The 25,756-nt window shown below is 41.1% G+C and overlaps 1 protein-coding gene across 1 annotated transcript; it reads right to left on the reverse strand.

Annotated features, from left to right (window-relative positions):
* Positions 1 to 10,540: 10,540 nt before the first annotated feature.
* LOC117711395 (olfactory receptor 1f45-like) lies at positions 10,541 to 16,910 on the reverse strand. The gene is made up of 2 exons (XM_034507017.2): positions 16,574 to 16,910; positions 10,541 to 13,721 (listed from the first exon to the last, which is right to left on the reverse strand). The coding sequence occupies exon 2, from the start codon at positions 13,717 to 13,719 to the stop codon at positions 12,799 to 12,801; it is 921 nt and encodes a 306-aa protein (XP_034362908.1). The 5' UTR covers positions 13,720 to 13,721; positions 16,574 to 16,910; the 3' UTR covers positions 10,541 to 12,798.
* Positions 16,911 to 25,756: the final 8,846 nt, after the last annotated feature.

The raw sequence follows: 25,756 nt of genomic DNA on the forward strand, positions 1-25,756 counted from the left end.
GGATTAGGCAAATAGCCTTTGTACTCTCTCAGCAGGAACTGCTAGGCCCTGACTTATGCCTGCTAGCATGAGGTCCCAGGAAGAAAAAACACTTAGAGAAGTTATTATATATTATTATAGAGTTTATTACTAAGTGTAAAAAGTTTCCTATGAAAGCTGTCTAAGGGGAAAAGTGGAAAGGTCCTGAGTGGGGAAAAGAAAAAATTCTAATAATGGAGAAGTTCTAAAGAAAAGAATTTTAGGCAGGGAAAAAGGAAAGGAGGGACGAACAGCTCCTAACGAATCTCTAAAACTACTGCTATGACTACTACTTGGTTGTCTTAGTCTTCAGTTCTTATGCATCTTCCAGAGTACATGGTCACATGTTACAAAGTTCATCACAAGTTCACACCAAAAACCAAGTCTTAAATTGAAATAGAAGTTTATAACACAGAATGTTTACATGCATATTCATCAGGAGTAATTATCTGGCTAAACATCCATCACCTGTCTAGCTCCACAGATTCACTGAAGGTTTAAATCTATAACTAAGAAATTAGTGAAGTTTTGTATAGATAAGCCCAGGCAGTATTTTATCTTCTGCCCTAGCACCTATAAAATCGTGAGTTCCCTTTTAGTGACCTTTAGTTAATTGTTTTACAACCTCTTAGAATGTGCTCTGAGCAGGAGAAAGTCTGGTTACTATCTAAGGGCAATTAACTGATGACACTTGGGAGGCTGGCAGAGTTCTCATTGTAGTTTTGACTATCAGAAAGGGACCTAATAGCAGTCCCACTATAAAAGAGCTTAATAATCATTGATATAATTTTAGGAATTCTTATAGGATCATCATTAAGATTTAAGAAGTCATCTATTTGTGTATATAGCGTCACCACAAGACAGTACATTTTTGTGGATTTGCAGAGATCTGCTCCAAAGGGGTGTGCTGTAGCTTAGTGATTGTTAAATATGTTTAATAATAATAATAATGATAATAATAGAAAAAACATATTAATAGAAGGAATTTTTCCTAAAATTAGTCCCCTACTGCCTTGCTGAATAAGGGCTCATTTGTCACAGATTATATAATAATCCAAGGCAAGCCATTTCAGGATGGTGACCTGCTAATTATTAGCTTGTCCCATTATGGCTCCTGACATAAATCTGTGTTGGTATTTAATTTTTGCTCATTTATATTTAAAGAAAACACATTTTACAGTGAAAAAAAGTCCTATTTCAAAACAAGGAACAATTAAGCCCCAAGTCTTTTGGCTTTTCCTTCTGTCTGTAATAATTTCTGTCTTTCTGTGTCTTTCACATTCTTATTTGTTTTGAGAAATCTTGGGCAGACAATTTTGTTCAATATTACTCTATGTAGGGTTTGCTATCTTCAGAATTATAGTATCATTATGACTTTGGGAGAGAGTCACCTCTGTGGGATTTTATTTCCTCACACCGTCAATCGCAGCAGGGATATATGATATCAGCATGAGTTACCACTGGTGATGTCAAACTTTATTGCTTGGCATGGAGAGTGTTTTATCATTTCCCCTTCAGTAATCTGTTCTTTGGCTGCAAGTCACTCCATCCAGTTGCCTTTCAAGGGAGAGGAGAGGACTGAGCTTCACACTCAGCTAGACATGACAGGGGTGTGGCACCAATGCTACCAGAACATCTGCTGGAAGACCCTGTTTCCTCTCTGCTGTTCACTTGTTGATTCCATTGCTTGCTTTCACCAGGATGCACTTACTCATGCTTATTTCCTATTTTGATTCACAATGACACCAGGCATCTCTCTCCCAAAGTGCTTGGGGTCAGAAGTGTTTGGTGTTTCAAATTCTCCAAATCTTGAAATATTAGTATGTACATAATGAAATGCCATGGGACTGGGATCCCAGTCTAAACATGAAGCTCCGTGTTTGTTCCATGGATCCTCTGTATATGTATATGCAGCCTGAGGTAATTTTATAGAGTGTTTTTAGTGTGCCTGTTTCAGGTGACATGAGGTCATGTATCATGTTGACATTCAAAAAGTTTCAGGTTTAGGGGAAATGCTAAAATTTCAGTTTTTGGACCTCACTCTATCTGTTGTCTGTTAGTCATGGGAGCACCTTTGTTTTTCACTGCTGTGTCTTTTTCACATGCTTTATTCCTCTTTTCTCTGGTCTTTTTCTTTCACCTCTTCTCCCTGTCCCCTTCTCCCTTTCCTTCCCACTACTTGGAAATTACTGCCTTTCTATAGAACAAGGTGTCCTAGAATTTTATCAGCCACTTTCCCCCCACTACCTGTGGGACACACACACACACACACACACACACACACACACCACACGCACACATGCACACACACAGGAAACTCAGGGCAGACACTGGGCAGGTGTTTGAACATACATACATGCATACATACATACATACATACATACATACATACATACATGCTCAGTCTAGAGAGCCAGGTTCATTAGGACTCAGGGCTCAGGAAGTAGACAAAGCCAACTTCCAAGGCCCATGTGGCAATGCCTAGAACAAGGTCATCTACTGAACATCCATTGACTTTGAATGAAAGAAGAAAGCTTCGTTTTTACTTTGAAACACCAGGAGTAGAACTACCACAGAACAGTAATTTCTAGAAGGCTGTAATAGCCAGCCCATGGCAGGTAGGCTTCTTCTACTTGTAACAGACATAGGCCTGGTAGGCTTACAGCCTTGGTGTACATGTGTAAGGGAGGTGACTCCATGAGACTCCAATGACCCTGATGTGGCACGGTCACAGGTCCCTCTGGGAGAGCAGTGTCTGGGGAACTGTGCAGGGTTGAGAGATGACTGTTTGTTTCAACATTCACTGAGCTGATACCAAACTTTTTTAAAAGTTGTTTAATTGGCACACCAAGAGTTGACTCCCCGAAGGCTAATTAGTAGTAAATAGAAATTGCATGTGGAAAGGTATATGTAGGGTCTCCCAGGAGTCTAGGCTGAGAGAAGGAAGACTCTGGGCCAGGCCTGGTCTCTATTAACTCAGGTCCTAGGAGGTAAGTCACCAGACAATGAGGCTGCCACTGGGGAGCAAGATGCAACTTTGGTACAGGATCTGTCTCTGAGGGAGGAGGGCACCAGGGACCTCACATGGGGCCTTGTTCTTATTACTTATGAGTTCCTCACAGACTGACAACTAGGAACAACATGAATCTGCCTACACCTCTGGAGGAATCTCTCCCTTCCTCCTGTGTCTTCCTGTACAGGGAGCTGGAGAGAAATGATTCAGGAAGATAGAGAGATACATGGAAGTGGGTGCTCACATGAAGAAGAATGAAAACCAAGATGTTTGTGTAGAATTAATCAGCATGCAATGGGCACACCAATACAGCTTTCTAGTCAACAATGAGTTTCTAAGATAATTTGTAGGGGCACATGTGGATAGAGAATGGCTTCCCCTTTGTCTCTGGATCCTTTAATAACTTCATTGGATTTCCTTCATCCTAATCCTCTATCTTCCTCCTATTCAACTTAAAAATATTTCTTTCATCTTTTGAAATTATAATAATAAATTATAATATAATTACATCATTTTCCCCTTCCTTTCTTCCCTCCAAACTCTCCCATATAAAACTTCTTGCTCTCTTTCAATTCATGGCCTCTTTTTTTCATTAATTTTTGTTACATGCATATACATTTATGTATAAACACAAATACACAAACAGCAGCTCTCTCTATATATGTATATATATGTATGTATATATGTATATATATATCATAGATAGATAGATAGATAGATAGATAGATAGATATAAAACACACACACACACACACACACACACACACACACACACACACACACACACACACACAAGCTTTCAGGGTTGACCATTTGGTATCGGATAACCAAGGGGAGTGCTCTTCCCAGAGCAAGATGATTTCTCCTGCTCTCAACATCCCTTAGTTGCCTGTAGCTCTTTGTATAGGACTAAGGCCTCATGGGCTTTCCCCAGTCCACTTTGATAAGTCTGTTGCTATTAACCTTATTCATCTTACTGCTTGGGCAATCCTGTGTGTGAAACCTTATGGGTGTAGCTTCTGACTTTCCCAGGAGACACAGTCTCACAGAAAACTCCCAATACTATGGCTCTTAAACATTCTGTACCCTCTTACCCAGTGTTTCCTGAGCCTTGGGCACAGGAGTTGTTTTGTAGGTGTATCCGTTTCAGCTGGGCTCCACTGCTGTGCATTTTCATTGGTTGTGGTTTTCTGTGCTGATTTTTGTTGTAAGGAGGAGTGACCTTAATAACACCATAGCCCTAAGGATGTGGTAGTGGCGTGCTTACCTTGTCAGTAACCAGCAGCTTTTAAAATTGGACTCAGGATCTGCTCAAAAAGAAGAGGAAACTCATGCCTGGTACATGAAACCTAACAACTACCCACAGCTAGTGAAACCATGATTCTTGGAGGAGAACCTACAGCCAACACTACTAAACCTACATAGTTCTTAACTACGCTCTCAATGTTTATCTTTGCACAATCAGATAAATTGTTCACATCCAACCTTTGAAGCTCAAACACCAGTAGTGCTAGTTATTCGGGATCCAAGGCAGTACGATTACTGTAAAAAAAGAGTTTTAATCTAGCATGGAAACACAAAAAGACTCAACCCTAGAAACAGCCAATGAAATCCCGGGCTTTGCACATGGCTCTTTCAGTTGCTGTTTCTCTGGGTCCAGAATTCAACAAAACTTCTTACATTCCACAGTGGCTTTGCAGGGCCTTTGCTCCATAGATTCTAATTTTAGCTCTAAGTTTTGTTGTCCGTTATTTCTCAATTTCCCGTTGACTCAGATAGAAAAGTCCAACTCTCCCAAAAGCTTTGCCTGAGCATGAAGTCCTGTTATATAAAGTTACGAACATCAGCAATGTTCAGCAGGCCTTTACTGTAGGCACTCTTTAATATTTGCTTTCCTTTAATTAAGTTGGTGTCTTAGTTAGGGTTACTATCACTGTGATGAAACGCCATGACCAAAGAAACTTGGGGAGGAAAGGGTTTATTCAGCTTACACTTCCACAGCACTGTTTATCATTGAAGGAAGTCAGGACAGGAACTCAAATAGGACTTGATCCTGGAGGCAAAAGCTGATGCAGAGGCCACGGAAGGACTGGCTTGCTTTCATTATTTGCTCAACTTGCTTTCATAAGAAAGCAAGACCCCAAGACCCAGGGATGGCACCATCCACCATGGACTGGGTTCTCCCCCATCAGTACTAAGAAAATACAGATGCACCACACTCAGCAGTATACGGGCAGCACAAATTAAAACAAACAACAGTGAAGTGAAGATATGAAGTTGGGAGGGAGTGGGTAGATCCTGGAAGGGTTAGGGTAGGAGTCAGGGGTGTATAGGGTCAAAATACATTGTATGAAATTGTTAAAAAATAAAAATATCTTCAAAGAGAAAAACTGCTGGATAATATGGACACATTTTCTCAGTTGAGGGTCCTTCTTTTCAGTTGACTCTAATTTGTGTTAAGTTGATATAAAACTAGCCAACACAGCTAGGTTCTTGGAAACTTAACTGTTTTGACCCTTTGATTGGCAGCTGTCGGACTCTGCCCTTATGCCTTGTTCTGTTTTGAAGACTCTTGTTCTGTCTTGAACAAGAGCTGTCCATTAAACAATTACTGTAGCAGTATATTTCCCCTGCTACATTTTACAATAAGCTCAGTATTTTGGGGAGCAGCTAATGTGGGAGGAGTAAGGAGAGGAAGAGAAGAAGGAAGAGGAGGAGCTAGGAGAGAGGAGTGATATAGGAGCCATTGAGAACCACACATGTGTCCAAGATGGTCCTGGGTAACAATTTATATCATAAGGTTAGATATTGGGAAACAACTCTAATTGTGTGGGCAAATTTTTAATTGAACATTTCTAAATATATAAAATCTTTGGATAATAATTAAGCATTAGAGTCTCATTTCTACTGGGTACCACGTAGATGGTGGGATGGTCTGGGCTCAGCCAAGCATTACAGAGACAGTGTGATAGATTGGCAGAACCATCTCCCATGCTGCTGTCTCGTGGGTGCAAGGGCCAGTGCTTTGGCCGGCATGAGCTGCAGTCAGAGTTGAGCAGTGGTGGAAGGTCACGTTGCTTGGGGCCTCAGGCCTTGCCTAATTGGGAACATGGCTGCCCATAACAACAAGCTAGATCATGTGCTGCCAGTTTTAATATTAACCATTAACAAATGGTGCACCAAGTTAGGGCATGAATTTACTAGAAATTTAAGTCTATTTCATCTGAAAGTTACGTTGTATTTTAATTTTTTTTAAAGATTTTTTTTTGAGACAGGGTTTCTCTGTATAGCTCTGGCTGTCCTGGAACTCACTTTGTAGATCAGGCTGGCCTCAAACTCAGAAATCCGCCTGCCTCTGCCTCCCAAGTGCTGGGATTAAAGGCATGCGCCACCACTGCCTGGCTTTAAAAGGAAAGAAAGAAAGAAAGAAAGAAAGAAAGAAAGAAAGAAAGAAAGAAAGAAAGAAAGAAAGTGAGTAAGTAGTGTTGAGACAAGTCACATGATTCCTGGCACTAGAACAAAAACCCTTCAGGCTGAGGTCACCTGCTGTGGGGAAAATACAGCTTGCTTTTTGTTAGGAAAAGAAGGAAGTAGCTTACTTTTAGGTCTGAGAGATTTGAACTGTGAATTAAAATTGAGATTATTTGTTTTAAAGATAGATTTAGAAACAGTTTTGTCCAAATCACGTAGGGAATCTTGCCTGTGGTTCGGAACAAAGATAGGTAGGGAAAATTTGTCTGTGGCTCTAGGCAGAAAGCCACAGACAGACAGGTGTACATTATTAGCTGATCTGAGCCAAGAGAGCCAAATAAATAAGCCTCCGTTGTGGAGCAGTTACTGATTTAAGTGTAAAGTTACAATATAGAGATTATTGCTTTTAGGAAAGATTTATAAACAGATTTGTCCAAATTACATGGGAAATTTCACCCATGGTTTGGAACTAAGGTAGGGAAATTGGCACTGACTCTAGAGTAGAGAGTACAGTGTATAAGTGGAAGCTGCTCTGGAGTACAGAGCTAAACAGACAGATGGTATAAATAAAAAGCTGTTCTAGGCAGAGGGCTGAACAGAAAGAGAGTGTAAATCAGTGTGTTCAGATGACATAAAGTTATATTGCCTCACAGGAGACTCGGGTTCTGTCTAACGTGGGCCCCACAGGAATTCTGGGTTCATTTCCTGCTTGGCAAAATAGGAAAAGCCTAAGAATAGGCACATACAGTACTTTAGTTACTTCATTTATCTTAAATTGATTTTATATTCAACATGGGTGTATTTTCAATCTTGTTGTTATATTTTTTTTCTCTGGAAAAAAGGTCAAGATAAAGGTTTTTCTGGTTACTGGCACAAGGATATACTGTTTTGGGGAAAAGGTTTTGTCTGTGTGTTTTTAGAAGAAATGATTAAGGTATTTCTACCTCCCAAAAGTATATGGATTAGACATGACAGAGGCAGGCCACCAGAAGACTAGATTCCAGAGATTCAAACAAAAAATTATCTTAATACTAAAGTTTGTTTTGAGAATTGTATATTGCAGAATACACAGCCTTGGAGTATCTACTCATCAAACAAGCTGAGCAGACCTGCTTGAATCTCTGATGTCCTGGAATTCCAGCTGGATGCAGTGATGACACAGCGTCAGAGGCTTATCAATTTACTCTTCCCCCTGCCCCTCTTCTAATATCTCAGCACCCGTATTCAGCTTGAAGAAGCTAATGAAGAGTCGGTGCCCTAATTCCTGGGCTTGGAGACTGAGGTGGTTAATATTAGGCTGTCTTTCTAAGGAAAAGTATTGGTTTTATTGGAAGAGGGAGGAATAGCTAGAATTAGAATAGGTTACAAAGCTATAACCTATTGGTAGAAATCTATATAATTGTTTCTAAGCTGAAATTATAATTTCTTAGACTGTACAAAATTTATTTTTATTTCAAATTCAAGGGTTTCATTGGTATGTTTTCTTCTATTAATTCAAAATTGGTGGGTACAGGGCTTAGACACAGTCCTTCTTTAATTTTTTTTAACTGATTTAAGATGGTTAGCCTGTGAGTTAAGGGCCTATAGCAAATTCATGGCTCTGAGTTTATTGTTAGGGTGTTTTCTAGATTTTAATTAGAAATAGCAGAGACGAGTTAATGGACAACAGTCCAGATTGCTTTACATAGATAGTTGGTTTTCAAAAATGTCAGAAGTCCACAGAATTGACAATACTAACATTTCTTTATTAAAGTTCACTTGAGTAGAGACCTGTCTGCTCCTGACAGCTTCCCTGTCTTGGATTCTAAGAAGAGATTGAGCATCTTTGGAGTTACTTCAGTTGTGGTGAGACAGCCACTAGGCAAGAATTGCCTCTTTTCATCTACAGAAAAAATACTGTCCAGAAAAAAGGCACACTTGTGGAGTAGTCATCTGATTATAACTGCCAAGACAGAGTAATCAGCCCTTAATAATTCTGCATCACTTGGTCTCTCAGATGATTCTGGGCCAGAAGGCTGAAGACTAGATGCTCCAACGTTTTGAAGTATAGGGACTGTCCAGGTATTTAGCGGTCTCTATAAATTGGCCAAGTTGTAGAAGCTATGCTTTGTGCTTCCCCTATTTTCAGTTAATTCAGTCATTCTGGATTTTTGATGGGGTTGAAGACTTATAGTCTCATAGCCAACCCAGGCCATTTACTTTGAGAGAACAGATTTGAGATGATAGTTTTCAGCTAACATTACTTCTAAAGCCAAGACATAAGTCAGTACAGAACTATAGTCTTCTAAATTAAGATAGATGACAATAGTCTTTTTATTGACAATATATTGGACTGAGTATTAGGTCTATCTTGTAGCTTACTGTTACAAATTGGTATAGTTGTGCTTGCTCTAATTATATTTTGAGAGAAATTTTTTTATTCTAGCAAATTACTATTTATTTATTTAATTAGTTAGTTAGATAGATAGATAGATAGATAGTTAGTTAGTTAGTTAGCTAAAGACAGGACCTCATGTATCCCAGACTGGCTTTAAAATTGCTATGTAGGTGAGACTGGCTGCTGAAGTCAGAACTTCTGGGGAGATAATGCTTTAGTCATGACTATTCTAGACAACTTATGCTGGCTGTGAGACAGATCTCAGTGGCCATGATAAACTTCAATGAGTTCAGAGTGACCTTGCCTCAGAGATACAGCTGTTCTTACTCCAGCCTCAGAAGAGCACATCTGCCAGAGACCGGAAAGTCAGCAGCAAGCTCATGATTGACTGAAGAGAGACTGCATACGCAAGGCCTATAATTGGTGGAATTAGAGTCCACATATGAGAAGCTGCTACTGGTGGAGTCTAGAAGCTGTGCACACATGTCCCACAGCAAGAGAAGTAACATGATTTTCTGTAGGCATTAATTTTTTTGCAACCCACTTTTAATAAGGGTTAAATCTCTTCTCTCTCTCTTCTCTAGCCCACCACCCAGGAGAGGCAGTGGAAGAGAAAAGTTATTAGGATAGGGGGGAAGTGGACCTGTTCAGCAATAATTCTTTGGCAGTGAGCTTGATCTTTCTCTGCAGTTCAGTCCTGTAGCAAATGCCAAATATGACTTAGCAGCTGCAGTGCAGACCAGTTCTCTAGGCAGGCAGACCCAGGCATGAACCAGCAGCTACAGTCCAGTCCTTTCAGCAAGCAGACACCAGGCTGCTGTAGTTCAATCCTAAAGAAAACACCCTGCTCACCAACCAGCTGGAGGCAGCAAGCTGCCACAGGAATCTCACAAGCAGTTCTTGGGCAAGTTTCTCTCAATGGCAGCATTACCACAAGTTGAGCTCAACAGCTCCATGCAAGGCAAACCAATACATGTGTTTCTTTAGTGAAGAATAATGAGGTGGAGCAAACCAAACCAATGGTCAGTGCTCACCTTCCAGTGTCTGTGGGGTCATATTTATACTCCATCACAAGTCCTTTCATACATTTGCTATATCCAAAGGTCTTTTCACCTGTGTCTGCTTCAGGAAAGCAATCTTTCACGTTTTTGCTTTAGGAAGACATCCTTCACCCGTGTACCCCAGCAACATATCATTTGACATAACTAACTTTCCAAAGAGCTAGAAGTTTCCATATCAGTTTTCAGCCTCACTGTCAAACAAATGGGCTTCTCTTGTGTACACCCACCTCCATGCTGAGCTTTAACCCTCAATAAAAGCCTTTCTTAAGTCCTACTGTTTAAAGTTGTCTGCTTATGGCCCTTATCTCAGCCAGAGTGAGCTGAACTGGTAGCCTCAAGGATACGAACAGATGAAATCCTGACCTTCAAACTCCAGACACCCAGCGGCACTTCTAGTGACCAAAAGGTGATTCTCAAGATTAACAGTCTCAGGAGACTCCCATGACTGTCAGTCTCAGCTTGCTCGGCAGCTGAGAAATTCCAGAGTGGTCAGAACAGACACCATGAAGAGCAGGAAGGAGCTGTGTTATTCTCTTTCAGGAGAGTAACAGCATTAGCTACCTCCCTGTTGCTGTGATAAAACACCATGACCAAGACAACTTAGAGAAGAGAGTTTATTTTGGCTGATAGTTCCAGAGAGTTGAGAGTTCATCACAACAGAGAAGCATGGTAGCGAGCTGCAGGATGCGGAAGCAGAGAACTCATCTTCAAAGGCAAGCATGATGCGGAAAGAATGAACTGGAAGGACCACATAGCTCCTGCCAACATACTTCTTCCAGCAAGGCCACAAATAACACCACCAACTGGAGAGCAAGTGTTCAAATATCAGAGCCTTTAAGAAACAATCTCATCCAAACCGCCACAGTAACTATCTGGTCTAGGACTCTGATTCCAACATTATTTTGACAAAGGCCACTGTATGTAGTAGTGACAAACATGGGAGGAGACATTTCTGCCACCAGAATAGAGTCTTGGGCAAGACTGTAGTCAGTTTCAAGAGCCACCCAGGACCAGTTAATACTATACTTTGAGTTCCTGGGGAGTGGGAAGCGGGTCAGGAGAAGAGCTTAGCGGGGAATCCTGAAGCCAACTTGCTGTAAGGTTTTTCTACATGAAGAAGGAATATTTTTTCACCTTGCCTCTGTTTCTGTGAGAGTTGGGTTACAGGACCCAGTTGATATCTAGGGGAACTAGAGCCTGTGTGTAGGAAAGGGATGTGCAGGGGGAGTAAGAAAGCAGTGAGACACAGATCAAGATCACTGAAGTCAGAGACAGGACATTCTGGAAGGAGCTAATGGTGATGCTAGCAAGGGCCCATAAGCCAGGAGACTGGCGGGGGGAAAAAGAAGTGAGGATCCAGAGGCCATGAAGGGAGAGGCCCTGAGGACTGACCACTGCCCCATCCCAGGGGATGGATGGCAGATGTGTCTGTACATGAGGAAAGAACATGACAACTGATATTTTGGGTACCTGGTGTTTTGTACACTCTAGAAGAGGATTGGAGCTCTGAACACCTTGGCCCATAGGCCAAAGTAAACTTGGACTCTGAAGTCCTGAGATCCAATTATAACCTGTAAAATGAACTATAAATTCTTGCTAGCCCATATAAAAGACACACAACCCAGGTATTTTAATTATGAGCTGTAAGCCTAGCTTGGGCAGGTTTTAGAGCTACTATAACTTACACCTCAGCTGTCTGTTCCATGTTACTTGCTGTTTCTCTTGGCCATGTGTTCATGGTCCTCTCATGGTGGCCTCCTCTAGCCTCTGTGTCCTTTCTTTCTCTACTTGTAAGCCCTAGCCAGGTAACTGAAAACCCACCTATCTCTATCTACTGCCCAATCACAGGCTTAACCTTTTGTTGACCAATTAACTTGGAGAGCAAGGTTACATAGCATCATGTGGTGTACTTGAGGGTCTCCTCATCCTTGAGGGTCTCCTCATCCCTGTGGATCTCCTCATCACAGGCAACCAGATCTTGGGGGGGGGCAGTATTTAGCATTTGAACACACAGCGGTACCAGACCAACCCACTACAATAAACCTGACATCAGCTCAAGTCCCATTCCCCCTCAGCACTGCTGAAACTTTAGACAGACACTTCAGCTTTGTAAGAAAGTCCCTGCTTCCTGCAGCCCATGGAAAGTTGAAGGGACATCAAGAATTTTCTGGGTGAGCACAGCCACTGCCCACAGTTTCCTGGTAGTTCCTAGTCATCCCTGTGAGTATATCCTCATGCAGTGCTCATACTGAAGAACAAAACCCCGAAAGGTTAAGTGAGAAGAGAAGGCAAACAAGAGGTGATGCTCTGAGCTGTGGAATGTAGAAGAGAGACCCAAGGCTGCGACAAAGGCAAATTACCAACACCACAGCCACCAGAGGTTCTGAGCATAAAGAATTCTCTAACCAACAACTTCTAGTGGTCTAACATGGGTGAACTAAACTTTCTGTGGGTAATTTACCAGATTAATCACAGACCTACTTGTCTGAGGCCATGAGGGCAAGTGACTCAATCATCTATCAAAATCTCCTGATCATTGTGGCAGCTAGTATCTTAGGGAAATGTTAAACACATCACAAATCAGAGTAATTTCAAATGTTCTCAGGTGTGTGTGTGTGTGTGTGTGTGTGTGTGTGTAAAATGAATGTCTTAGAATCATCCCTTTGAAGAGATAAATTTTGAACTGTTTGACAGAGAGTATCCAGCAACATCCAATTCAAAACCCTGATCTCAGTTATCTATCGCTGACCCCAGGAACAGTCATGCTGACTGTTGGACTTGTCTGGATCTCTTTGTAAAAAAAATTTGAAGATATACATGACGACTAGGAGTCCTCTTAGCTCTAGAAACATCATATTCTAGGATCTGAGGATTATCTTTCTTAAGGCTCCTTTGATGTCACGATTCCTCATGCTGTAGATGAAAGGGTTGACCATGGGTGTCACCACAGTGAAGATGACAGAGGCCACTGCATCCTGTGGTGTGTAGGAGGAAGAAGGATGCATATAAACTCCCAGGATTGCCCCATAGAAGAGGCAGACCACAGTGAGGTGAGACCCACATGTGGACAGGGCTTTCCTTATCCCATGGGCAGAGGGCATCTTCAAGACCTTAGCGTAGATGTAGGCATAAGAAACAACGATGCATACAAATGGTGTCAGGAATATCAAGGGACCCTCAGTGAAGGCTGCAACATCATTGATAAAGGTGTCGGAACAAGAGAGCTTCAGGATAAGATAGGGGTCACAGAAGAAGTGATGCACGACATTGTAGGAACAGAAGGTGAGTCGAACCATGAGGAAAATGTGTAATAGAGCATGCAGGTTTGTGATGGCCCATGATATGGCCACCAGGAGGACACAGAGTCTGGGCCTCATCATCATGGTGTAGTGGAGAGGGTGACAGATGGCCACATAGCGGTCATAGGCCATCACACTCAGGAGAAAGCCATCCATATTGCCAAATATGAACAAGAAGTACATCTGGGTCATACACTCTGTGTAAGAGATGGTCTTGCTTCCCAACATGTGGTTCACCAGAGCCTTGGGGACAGTGACTGAGGAAAAGCAGATGTCAACACTGGAGAGGTTGGCCAAGAAGAAGTACATAGGTGTGTGGAGATGAGGGTCCCAGCTGATGACCAGGATGATGAGAAGGTTCCCAGAGACGGTGACCATGTACATGCCCAAGAACATTCCAAAGACAACCTCTTCCTGCTCTGACTTTCCAGAGAATCCCAGGAGGAGAAATTCTGTAGCTGTCTGATTGGGACCATCCATGTCTTTGTAGAAGAAAGTGAGATCATACAGTGAAATTTTATTCACCAACACTTGAAACACAATGAAGTTTGGAAATATATACTCACTGGATGAGAATTTAGTGCTAGTAAATTGCCTCACGGTGTATTTTTATAGCAAAAGAGTGGTCCATTTTAAGAGAATTTAATTCTAATGACTGAAGTTTTATTGATTCTGCTCTTGTTTGCTTAATCATATATTATGTTACATTATATTATATATGTATGCACATTTTATACAATAGTTAACTCAGTCTAGGAATTGATATAATATATTCCACTGTATATATAAGGAAACTGAGAAGTGGACATCCAAGTGATTTATCAAAATTTGCTGATGAATATTAATGAGAATTCAAAACAAGCTTATAGTCTTGTTCTCTGTGTTATACACATATGGGCATGTATGCACACACATGCACAAACACATGTGCATCCATGAACACATGCCATGCACAACACACACATATCATGAAACACACAAACTACACACACACACACACACACACTTTTCTCACAAGTTCTTTTGTCTGACCAAAAATGTCTAGGCTCAATTAATTCTCCTGCCTTAATATCCAACTAGTAGACAGTTACCACATCCCCAGCTATTCTTGTTATATTGGCTACCATTTATTGAATTTTAATCAAATAAAAAATACTACTAAGTGTCATATATAAACCTGAAGGTTTTGTTGTGGTTTTTCTGTTTTCTCACAATTTGGAAAGCCAATAGGCTTTGACAGGCCTGCCTGGTAGGTGGTTCTCAGCATTCTATCTGTTGCTAAGATGTTCTCACCACATCTCACGGTGGTTTGTCTGCTGACCTGAGCTGCTGGCCAGACTCCTGTGTGCTGTGTCCCTCTCCTTTCTGTATTCTGAAGACGGTTCTAAGCACATTTTCTATTGGACACAATGTTTTTACAGGTGGATAAAATAAAAATTCATGTACATCTCAAAAGATAACCCCAAGGCTAAGAAATCACATGAGCAGAAAGTCAGGAAAACATCAGGACCACAATGTCCATGGAGCAAGGCTCTGGGAAGGGGAGGAGAGTCGTCCCAGAGGCGATCAAAGGCCTGGGGACAGAGAAGAGAGACGGGGCAGCAACTACAATGTGAAATGGCCTGACTTCAGGGACAGAACATAATATAGGAAATTGGTAATATTGGTTATAATATGTGCATATTGTAGGGACAGGGTGATGGACTGCTTCTTTAGGGGTGAAATTAAGCAAAGTGCTGAGATGTGAAATCCAAGCTAACTTCCAGAACATTGCAATGATTGTAGAACAATGTAGTAAACAAATAAACAAAGCTAGAGCATGGGCTAGAGAGATGGCTCGGTGGGCAAAGCACTTGCCATGCAAGTGTGAAGGCCCGGGTTCAAATCCCCAGAGCCCATGTAAAAACCCCACACCACAGTGCACATCTTCTGCCCCAATACTCTCAAGGTGAAATGATCAGCGGATTTCTATATGAGTGCTACAGCACATGTGCACCTGCACTCACTAACATGCATGTGTATCATACACATACTAAAGTTTAAAAAGCTAGAATATGCTTCTGGTGGGTCACAGGGTCAGTGGACCAGGGAATGATGGGTATTCCAAAAGGACAAACAAGAGAATCTTTTGACTCGAGAGGTTAATGTCCTAGACTCCAGACAGTTTCCTATCAAAGACACAGAGAGATGCAGTGCTATGCTTGTTCCAATGAGGCGAGACCACAGCTCAAGATCAATCCTGAGGACGTTAAGCTGCAATTTTTGTGTATTTTCCTGCACTGTGCATTGAGAGATAAACATGGAGATGGCCAGTTGCTAGGAGCAGTACTATCATATCAGAGGTTAAGCTCTATCTAGGTGTACAGCCTCCACAGGACACTGGTGCATCACAGCAGGTCATACGCGAATGCCTCTTACTTTGGCTCTTAACCTCCTGCTTCGGATTTCAGTCCCACTTCTGCTAAGCCTCCGTGTGAAGAAATGCTGCTGCCAAGAAGTGTCAAGAAGAACCTTAGGGATTTTTCCAATCTAACAATTTTAACCTAAGTGTGCATCTGTTTTGCTTCATTAACCTCTATGAGTGGTGGGAGTGTGGGGGTGTGAGGAGTGTCTGAGATGTCACGTGTGCAGATGTGCCTGCATCACAGGGTACTTGAGACCCTGACTTTAAAGGTTGCTTTGCCTCTGGACTCTAGCCAGAATCAACATACCACTTTAAGGTTTCGGTAACATCTGAGCAGCCACACTGTGAGACGAGTTCAAGATAAAACTGCATACTCCAGAGGGTCAACACACAACAAACAGAAGAGTCAGGATAAAATAATAAAACTCTCTCTCTCTCTCTCTCTCTCTCTGTGTGTGTGTGTGTGTCTCCTCCTTCCCTCCCTCCCTCCCTCACTCTCTTCCCTCGCTTCCTCCTTCCCTCTCTCTCTCTGCCTCGCTCTGTATGTCTCTGTGTGTCTCTGTCACTGCCTTTCTCTGTCTCTCTGTCATTCTGTCTCTATCTCCCTCCCCGATCCTCTCAGCTTCTGAACAAGCTATTTAACAAACAGCGTACAGTACTTACTGGTCCTGACCTGATAAACTTGGCAGTGTTCTTCTGCTTCCTCTACCCGTATTACTGCTTCCACCATGTTCGTAGTGCAGAGCAGTTCATGGTGGAACAAGGCATGCACATACTGGAATGAGAAGCTCTTCCTCCTCTGAACTTGGTCAGAGGCAGAGGGATTGAGTGAAGTTCTTTCTCTAAATGTCATCACATGAGCTCAAGTCCACTGGAATCTGCCTGCTGTTGAAGTGAGGATGCCCTCTGCTGCTTCTTTAGCGCCCTTACCTGGGTTCTCTTGGCTGTTATCAGATGTCTTCAGGGAAGTTCTGTCTCTGCTGGTGCCATGTTTGAGTCTGGGTTTTGAGAAACCCACATTTGAAGCTGAGAAGAGAAGGATCTTTTCTCCCAAGAAGACATTTAGAATGAGGCATGTTGCTCTCTCTGGTAGAGCCTGGATTGTTGGGAGCAAATAAATAAATGTTCCATCCCTGGAGAAGGTGCTCCCATGAAGATGACTGCCAAGTTTGTGCTTCCCTAAGGTGGAATCCTCAGAGGTTCTAGTTAGAGATACAGACAAACTGCTCCTTCATGGCATCAAGAACTAGGACCTTCAGAAAGCCAGTTCTTGTATAGGTGCTCGTTTCTAGGGCTCTGTCCCTGGTTAGTTATTTATATTTAATCATTTCTGATAAGCATGGTACATATATGCATATATATCTGTGTGTGTCTGCATGTGTGCATGCATGCACACTCCCATATGTGTATACATATAATATCACAATATATAAATATTATGTTTCACATAGCAATACAATGAAAATTTTGTCAAGTAACAGCAGAGGCTAAGAGGTCAGTATGAACTTGATACCAAAATCTAACAAATACATTACTAGAAATTAAACCACAATCCAATTAGTTTCATCATTATCAGTATGAACTAAACAATAAACAAAATTGGAGCCCTCTATCAAGAAATAATCAATCACCAAGCCCATCTGCCTTGGCTTCTATAACAATCATATAAAATGATGCAGAAAACACACTTGACAAAATTTTTAAAATATTAGTTACTGTAAAAATTCCCAATAAATCCCAAATCAAAGAACTACTTGCCTTGATTAAAAAAAAATCTCTACAAAAGATTTAATTACAACCAGTAAGGTGCTCAATATTAATCTTTCTCTATTGTGTATCTCAACTGCTTTTTCTCCAAGTGCTTTTGCCTTTCCAGTTCATCCCCTGTTCACAGAATGGTTAGACTGTGCTCATCAATGTATATAAAAAACTATGGTATCTAATTTGGCGGCAGTAAATCCATTCACTATTTTTTAAAGTTATTTATTTCCTCCTGACAGTGAGTCTTCTGAGCTTCCAGTCTCATTCGTCTCTAATCCTTTAACCCTTCCTTTCCTTTTTTCAGCTTGGAGAAAACAAGGAAATGACTTGTAGAGCCAACTTAACTGCTCAGCAGGTAAAGATATTTTTCACAAAGTGTGAGTTCGATCCTCAGGACATGTGAGGTCAAAGGAGAGAACTAGTTCTTGAAAGCTGTCCTCTGACCTTCATATGAACACCATGGCACACATGCCATGTACACATGTGGATGCACAGAGAGAGAGAGAGAGAGAGAGAGAGAGAGAGAGAGAGAGAGAGAGAGAGAGAGGACATTCTTTTATTTTTTTATATTTTAATTAATATTACATTTCAGATGTGATCCCTTTTCCCCATTTCCCTCCCACCCAGGAACCCCCTATCCCATCTCCCCTCTTCCTGCTTCTATGAGAATGTGCTCCCACCCACCCACTCCCACACCCCCACCCACGAATTTCCCCACACTGGGGCATCCAGCCTTCACTACACCAAGGACTTCCTCTCCCACCTATGCCTGACAGTGCCATCCTCCCCTACATATACAGCTGGAGCCATGGGTCTCTCCCTGTGTGCTCCCATGCCTGTGATTTAGACCCTGAGAGCTCTGGTTGGTTGGTATTGTTGCTCTCCCCATGGGGCCACAAACCCTTTCAGCTCCTTCAGCCTTCTCTCTCACTCCTCCATTGGGAATCCCACGATCAGTTCAATGGTTAGCTGTGAACATCTGCCTCTGTATGTGTCAGGCTCTGGTAGACCTCTAAGGAGACAGCTATATCAGTCTCCTGTCAGCATGCACTTCCTGGCATCCACATCAGTGTCTACCTTTGGTGACTGCACATGGGATGGATACCCAGGTGGGCAGTCTCCAGGCGATCCTCCTTCAAATTCTGTCCCATGCTTTGTCTCCATATTTGCTCCCATGAGTATTTTGTTACTTCTTCTATGAAGGACCGAAGCGCCCACACTTTGGTCTACCTTCTTTGTGAGCTTCATGTGGTCTGTGAGTTGTATCTTGGGATTGAGAACTTTTGGGCTAATATCCAATTATCAGTGAGTGCATACAATGTGTGTTCTTTTATGATTGGGTTACCTCACTCAGGATGTTATTTTCTAGTTCCATCCATTTACCTAAGAATTTTTTGAATTCATTATTTTTAATAGCTGAGTAATATTCTATTGTGTAAATGTACTACATTTTCTGTATCCATTCTTCCGTTGAAGGACATCTGGGTTCTTTCCAGCTTCCGGCTATTATAAATAAGGCTGCTATGAACATAGTGGATCATGTGTCCTTGTTATATGTTGGAGCATCTTCTGGGTATATGCCCAGGAGTGGTGGTATAGCTGGGTCCTCAGGTAATGCTATGTCCAATTTTCTGAGGAACCGCCAGACTGATTTCCAGAATGGTTGCACCAGCTTGCAATCCCACCAACAATGAAGGAGTGTTCTTTCTCCACATCCTTGCCAGCATCTGCTATCACCTGAGTTTTTTATCTTAGCCATTCTGACTGGTGTGAGTTGGAATCTCAGGGTTGTTTTGATTTGCATCTCTCTGATGACTAAGGCTGAACATTTCTTTAGGTGCTTCTCAGCCATTCAAGTTTCCTCAGTTGAGAATTATTTGTTTTGCTCTGTACCTCACTTTTTAATAGGGTTATTTGGTTGTCTGGAGTCTAATTTCTTGAGTTATTTGTATATATTGGATATTAGCCCTCTATCAGATGTGGAATTGGTAAAGATCTTTTCCCAATCTGTTGGTTGCCATTTTGTACTATTGACTGTGTCCTTTGCCTTACAGAAGCTTAGCAATTTTATGAGGTCCCATTTGTCAATTCTTAATCTTAGAGCATAAGCCATTGGTGTTCTGTTCAGGAACTTTTTCTCTATCCCCACCTTCTCTTCTATTAGTTTCAGTGTATCTGGTTTTATGTGATGGTCCTTTATCCACTTGGACTTGAGCTTTGTATAAGGAAATAAGAGTGGATCTATTTGCATTCTTTTACATGCTGTCCTCCAGTTGAACCAGCACCATTTGTTGAAAATCGTGTCCTTTTTCCACTGGACAGTTTTAGCACTTTTGTCAAAGATCAAGTGACTGTAAGTGTGTGGGTTCATTTCTGAGTCTACAATCCTAGTCCGTTGATCATCCTGCCTGTCTCTGTACCAATACCATGCAGTTTTTATCACTATTGCTCTGTAGTACAGCTTGAGGTCAGGGATGGTGATTCCCCCAGAAGTTCCTTTATTGTTAAGAATAGTTTTCACTATCGTGGGTTTTTTGTTATTCCAAATGAATTTGAGAATTTCTCTTTCTAACTCTGTGAAGAATTGAGTTGGGATTTTAATGGGGATTGCATTGAATCTGTAGATTGCTTTCAGCAAGATGGCCATTTTTACTATATTAATCCTGCCAATCCATGAGCATGGGAGATCTTTCCATCTTCTGAGATCTTTTTCAATTTCCTTTGGAGAATTGAAGTTCTTGTCATACATATCTTTCACTTGCTTGGTTAGATTCATACCAAGGTATTTCATATTATTTGTGACTATTGTGAAGAGTGAATTGTGAAGTTGTCATTTCCCTAATTTCTTTCTCAGCCTGTTTATCTTTCGACTGTAGGAAAGCTATTGATTTGTTTGAGTTGATTTTATATCCAGCCACTTTGCTGAAGTTGTTTATCAGGTTTAGGAGTTCTCTGGTGGAAGTTTTGGGGTCACTTAAGTATATTATCATATCATCTGAAAATAGTGGTATTTTGATTTCTTACTTTCCTATTTGTATCCCTTTGACTTCTTTTTGTTGTCTAATTGCTCTGGCTAGGACTTCCAGAACTATATTGAATAGGTAGGGAGAGAGTGGGCAGCCTTGTCTAGCCCTTGATTTTAGTGGGATTGCTTCAAGTTTCTCTCCATTTAGTTTGATGCTGGCTACTGGTTTGCTGTATATTGCTTTTACTATGTTTAGGTATGGACCTTGAATTCCTGATCTTTCCAAGACATTTACCATGTAAGGATGTTGAATTTTGTCAAATGCTTTCTCAGCATCTAGTGAGATGATCATGTGGTTTTTTTCTTTGAGTTTGTTTATATAGTGGATTACATTGATGGATTTCCAAATATTGAACCATCCCTGCATTCCTGGGATAAAGCCTACTTGATCATGATGAATGATTGTTTTGATGTGTTTTTCGATTCAATTTGCAAAAATTTTATTGAGTATTTTTGCATCAATATTCATAAGGAAGATGAGTCTAAAGTTCTCTTTCTTTGTTGGGTCTTTGTGTGGTTTAGGTATGAGCATAATTGTGGCTTCATAGAACGAATTGGGTGGGGTTTCTTCTGTTTCTATTTTATGAAATAGTTTGATGAGAATTGGTATTAGGTCTTTCTTGAAGGTCTGATAGAATTCTGCACTAAAACCGTCTGGTCCTGGGCATTTTTTGTTGGGGGGACTTTTAATGACTGCTGCTATTTCTTTAGGGGTTATGGGACTGTTTAGATGGTTTATCTGCTCCTGATTTAACTTAAGTACCTGGTATCTATCTAAAAGATTGTCCATTTCATCCAGATTTTCAAGTTTTGTTGAGTAAAGGCTTTTGTAGTAGGATCTGATGATTTTTTAAAATTTCCCCAGTTTCTGTTGTTATGTCTCCCTTTTCCTTTTTTGTTTTTGTTTTTGTTTTGTTTTGTTTTGTTTTTGAGACAGGGTTTCTCTGTGTAGTCCTGGCTATCCTGGAACTCACTCTGTAGACCAGGCTGGCCTCTAACTCAGAAATCCACCTACCTCTGCCTCCCAAGTGCTGGGATTAAAGGCGTGCGCCACCACCTCCTGTATGTCTCCCTTTTCAGTTCTAATTTTATTAATTTGGATACTGTCTCTGTGCCCTCTGGTTAGTCTGACTAAGGGTTTATCTATCTTGTTGATTTTCTCAAAGAACCAGCTCCTGGTTTTGTTGATACTTTGTATAGTTGTTTTTGTTTCTACTTGATTGATTTCAGCCCTGAGTTTGATTATTTCCTGCAGTCTACTCCTCTTGGGTGTATTTGCTTCTTTTTGTTCTAAAGTTTTCAGGTGTACTGTCAAGTTGCTAGTGTATGCTCTCTCCCGTTTCTTTTTGTAGACACTTAGAGCTATGAGTTTTCCTTTTAGCACTGCTTTCATTGTGTCCCATAGGTTTTGGTATGACAAGCCTTCATTTTCATTAAATTCTAAAACGTCTTTAATTTCTTTCTTTATTTCTTCCTTGACCACGTCATCATTGCCTAGAACATTGTTCAATTTCCACATGTATGTGGGCTTTCCATTGTTTTTGTTATTATTGAAGACCAGCCTTAGTCCATGGTGATCTGATAGGATGCAATGGATTATTTCAATATTTTTTTATCTGCTGAGGCCTGCTTTGTGACCAGTTATATGGTTTGTTTTGAAGAAGGTACCATGAGGTGCTGAAAGAAGGTATAGTTTTTTGGTTTAGAATGAAAAGTTCTATAGATATTCGTTAAATCCATTTGTTTCATAACTTCTGTTAATTTCATTGTGTCTCTGTTTAATTTCTGTTTCCATGATCTGTCCATTGCTGAGAGTGGGGTGTTGAGATGCAATGTGTGCTTTGAGCTTTAGTAAAGTTTCTTTTATGAATGTGGGTGTCCTTGCATTTGGAGCATAGATGTTCAGAATTGAGAATTCATCTTAGTAGATTTTTCCTTTGAGGAGTATGAAGTTCCTTATCTTTTTTGATAACTTTTGGTTGAAAGTCAATTTTATTTGAAATTAGAATGGCTATTCCAGCTTGTTTCTTGGGACCATTTGCTTGGAAAATTGTTTTTCATCCTTTTACTCTGAGGTAGTTTCTGTCTTTGTTACTGAGGTGGGTTTCTTGTATGCAGCAAAATGCTGGGTCCTGTTTACATATCCAGTCTGTTAGTTTACATCTTTTTATTGGAGAATTGAGTCCATTGATGTTAAGAGATATTAAGGAAAATGATTGTTGCTTCCTGTTATTTTTGTTATTAGAGATAGAATTGTGTTTGTGTAGGTATCTTCTTTGGGGTTGTTGGAAGATTACTTCCTTGCTTTTTCTAGGTTGTAGTTTCCCTCCTTGTGTTGGAATTTTCCATCAATTATCCTTTGAAGTGCTGAATTTGTGAAAAGATATTGTGTAAATTTGGTTTTGTCATGGAATATCTTGGTTTCTTCATCTATAGTGATTGAGTGTTTTGCTGGGTATAGTATTCTGGGCTGGCATTTGTGTTCTCTTAGGGTCTATATAATATCAGTCCAAGATCTTCTGGCTTTTATAGTCTCTGGTGAGAAGTCTGGTATAATTCTTATAGGTCTGCCTTTATATGTTACTTTACCTTTTTCCCTTACTGCTTTTAGTATTTTTTCTTTGTTTTGTGCATTTGATGTTTTGATTATTATGTGACAGGAGGAATTTCTTTTCTGGTCTAGTCTATTTGGAGTTCTGTAGGCTTCTTATATATTCATGGGCATGTCTTTTTTTTAGGTTAGGAAAGTTTTCCTGTATAATTTTGTTGAAGATATTTACTGCCCTTTAAGTTGGGAATCTTCACTCTCATCTATACCTATTATCCTTAGGTTTGGTCTTCTCATTGTGTCCTGGATTTCCTGGATGTTTTGGGTTAGGAGCTTTTTGCATTTTCTTTGACAGTTGTGTCAATGTTTTCCATAGTATCTTCTGCACATGAGATTCTCTCTTCTATCTCTTGTATTCTGTTGGTGATGCTTGCATCTATGACTCCTGATCTCTTTCCTAGGTTTTCTATCTCCAGGGTAGTCTCCCTTTGAGATTTCTTTATTGTTTCTACTTCCATTTTTAGATCCTGGATAGTTTTGTTTAATTCCTTCACCTGTTTGGTTGTTTTCTTTAACGGATTTTTGTGTTTCCTCTTTAAGGGCTTCTACCTCTTTACCTGTGTTCCCCTGTATTTCTTTAAGGGAGTTATTTATGTCCTTCTTAAAGTCCTCTATCATCATCATGAGAAGTGATTTTAATTCTGAATCCTGCTTTTCTGGTGTGATGGGGTGTCCAGGGCTTGCTATGGTGGGAGAACTGGGTTCTGATGAGGCCAGGTAACTTTTGTTTCTGTTGCTTATGTTCTTGTGCTTGCCTTTCACCATCTGGTTAACTCTAGTGCTACCTGCACTCACTGTCTCTGACTGGAGCCTGCCTTTCCAGTTATCTTGCTTGTGTCAGAACTCCTCAGAATCCAGATGTTTCTGTGATCCTGTGATACTGAGCTCCTGGGTGGAAGAATTCCTGGGACTCAGACCGCCTCTGGAATCCTGAAATCCTGCTGCTCTGAATGCAGTGGTTCCTCTAGGATTGCTCAGGATATGTTGTCTTCACGGGAGCAGACCAGCCAGGTGTCTGCCCCAGCCAAAAGGACCAAGTGGAAGGGGAGTGGTATTCTGGAGGGCAGGTTTGGGTGGCTGATGGGTCTTGAGTGCCCCAGGCTCCCAGTTGTGGCTCTGAGGCGTAAGGTTGGGCAGGAGGGTTCTTACCTGCTGCTCTGAGTGCAGTGGCTCCTCTAGGATGGCTCAGGATATGGTGTTTTCACTGGAACAGACCAGCTAGGTGTCTGCCCCAGCCAAAAGGTGAGAGATGAAATTCTTTAAACCCTTTTTTAAAACATCTTTTTAAGAATTTTAGATGTTGTGGATGTTGTTTTGCACACATTTCATTAAATTTTATTGTTTTTTTTTTTTTTCTTTTTTGTGACAGAGTCTCACCCCAGAGAGTCTGATGGCCTTGAAATCACATTCTTTTGTCTCAGGCTTCTAAGAGCTGGGATTTAAGATTGTACTATATATGAAGGGGCACAGTAAAGAAACTATAAACACCACTACTCCATGGTACAGTTATGGAAAGGTTTTTATTGATATAAGAAAGAACAGCCAGAGGCATTTGGGAGATTTCAGAGCAGAGAGAGAAATAGACTGGACACGGTCAGCAGACTGGACACAGCCAAGGTCATCTGTGAAAGAAGAGAAATAACCAGAGTGAGAGAATAGAGAGAGCAGAGTGAGGAGAGCCAGAGTGGGGAGCAGCCAAGATGTGAGGAGAGCTGGGTTATGAGTAGGATGAGTAGATGGGGTTGGATGTCCATGAACTGGACAGATCTTAGGGGAGAAGAGGAGGTGGGAGGAGCTAAGTTGCTAGCATGGCTTTTAAAATATTTAGCAGGTACTTGTGATACTAAGGAAGCCTGGAGGCCAGTAGGCACTTTGATTTGCCGATAGGCACCACAGGTAGCCATATGTACCTTTAGCTAGAAGTCAGGGAAGTGACTCCTCTCAGCAAGTGGAAACGAATCTTACAAAATCTTGAGGAATGCTGGCTTTTGTCTAACTCTCAGAAATCCTATAGTGAGCTCATTTCTGGGTCTATGAACCGCCCTTTGGGGGTCTGACCCTCACTACCATGATCGGCTTCAGATTTGATACTATTGTTATATGTGCTTTAAAAAATATTCATTTCCAGTTTCCATAACTGGCATATAGAAAAATGGTTTAGTTTCCAATATTGACCTCACACACTATGATCTTCAAAACCTGAGAGCTGGCCATCTTTTGTGTTTTCTTTGTGGGTTTTGTTTGTTTGCTTGCTTTGGTTTGGTTTGGTTTTGATATAGGCCTTGGCATTTTCAATATCCAGCAAATGCTATTAATGGTCTTGTTTTCCATTTCAATCTCTGTATATTTTTGTCCTTCCACCACTGAATCAGGTAGGATTCCGTGCCAGAGCAATGCTGGACTTGGATGACCAGAACAGACCTCTTGACCTTGTCCCCAGAGTTAGAAGTGAAAATATTTAGTCTTTCATCTTAAATGTAATGTTCTCTGCTTGGTTGTTCATTTGTTTGTAAAAAAAAAAAGCCCATTTGGGGTGGAAGACATTCTTTTGACTTCCTTGAATGCCTGGCTGCAAACATTGGAATGAGAAGGAAAGCTGATAGTCAGTCTTGTTATGTTCTGATAAGCCACTGTAGCCCTAGTTCCTCCAGTGAGGCTAACAGCCCTGCCGTTCTCTCAGAGGTCCTGCCAATCACTCAAGACGCCCACCCACTAATTT

Source organism: Arvicanthis niloticus, chromosome 6, assembly GCF_011762505.2.
Source record: "Arvicanthis niloticus isolate mArvNil1 chromosome 6, mArvNil1.pat.X, whole genome shotgun sequence".
Taxonomy (NCBI): domain Eukaryota; kingdom Metazoa; phylum Chordata; class Mammalia; order Rodentia; family Muridae; genus Arvicanthis; species Arvicanthis niloticus.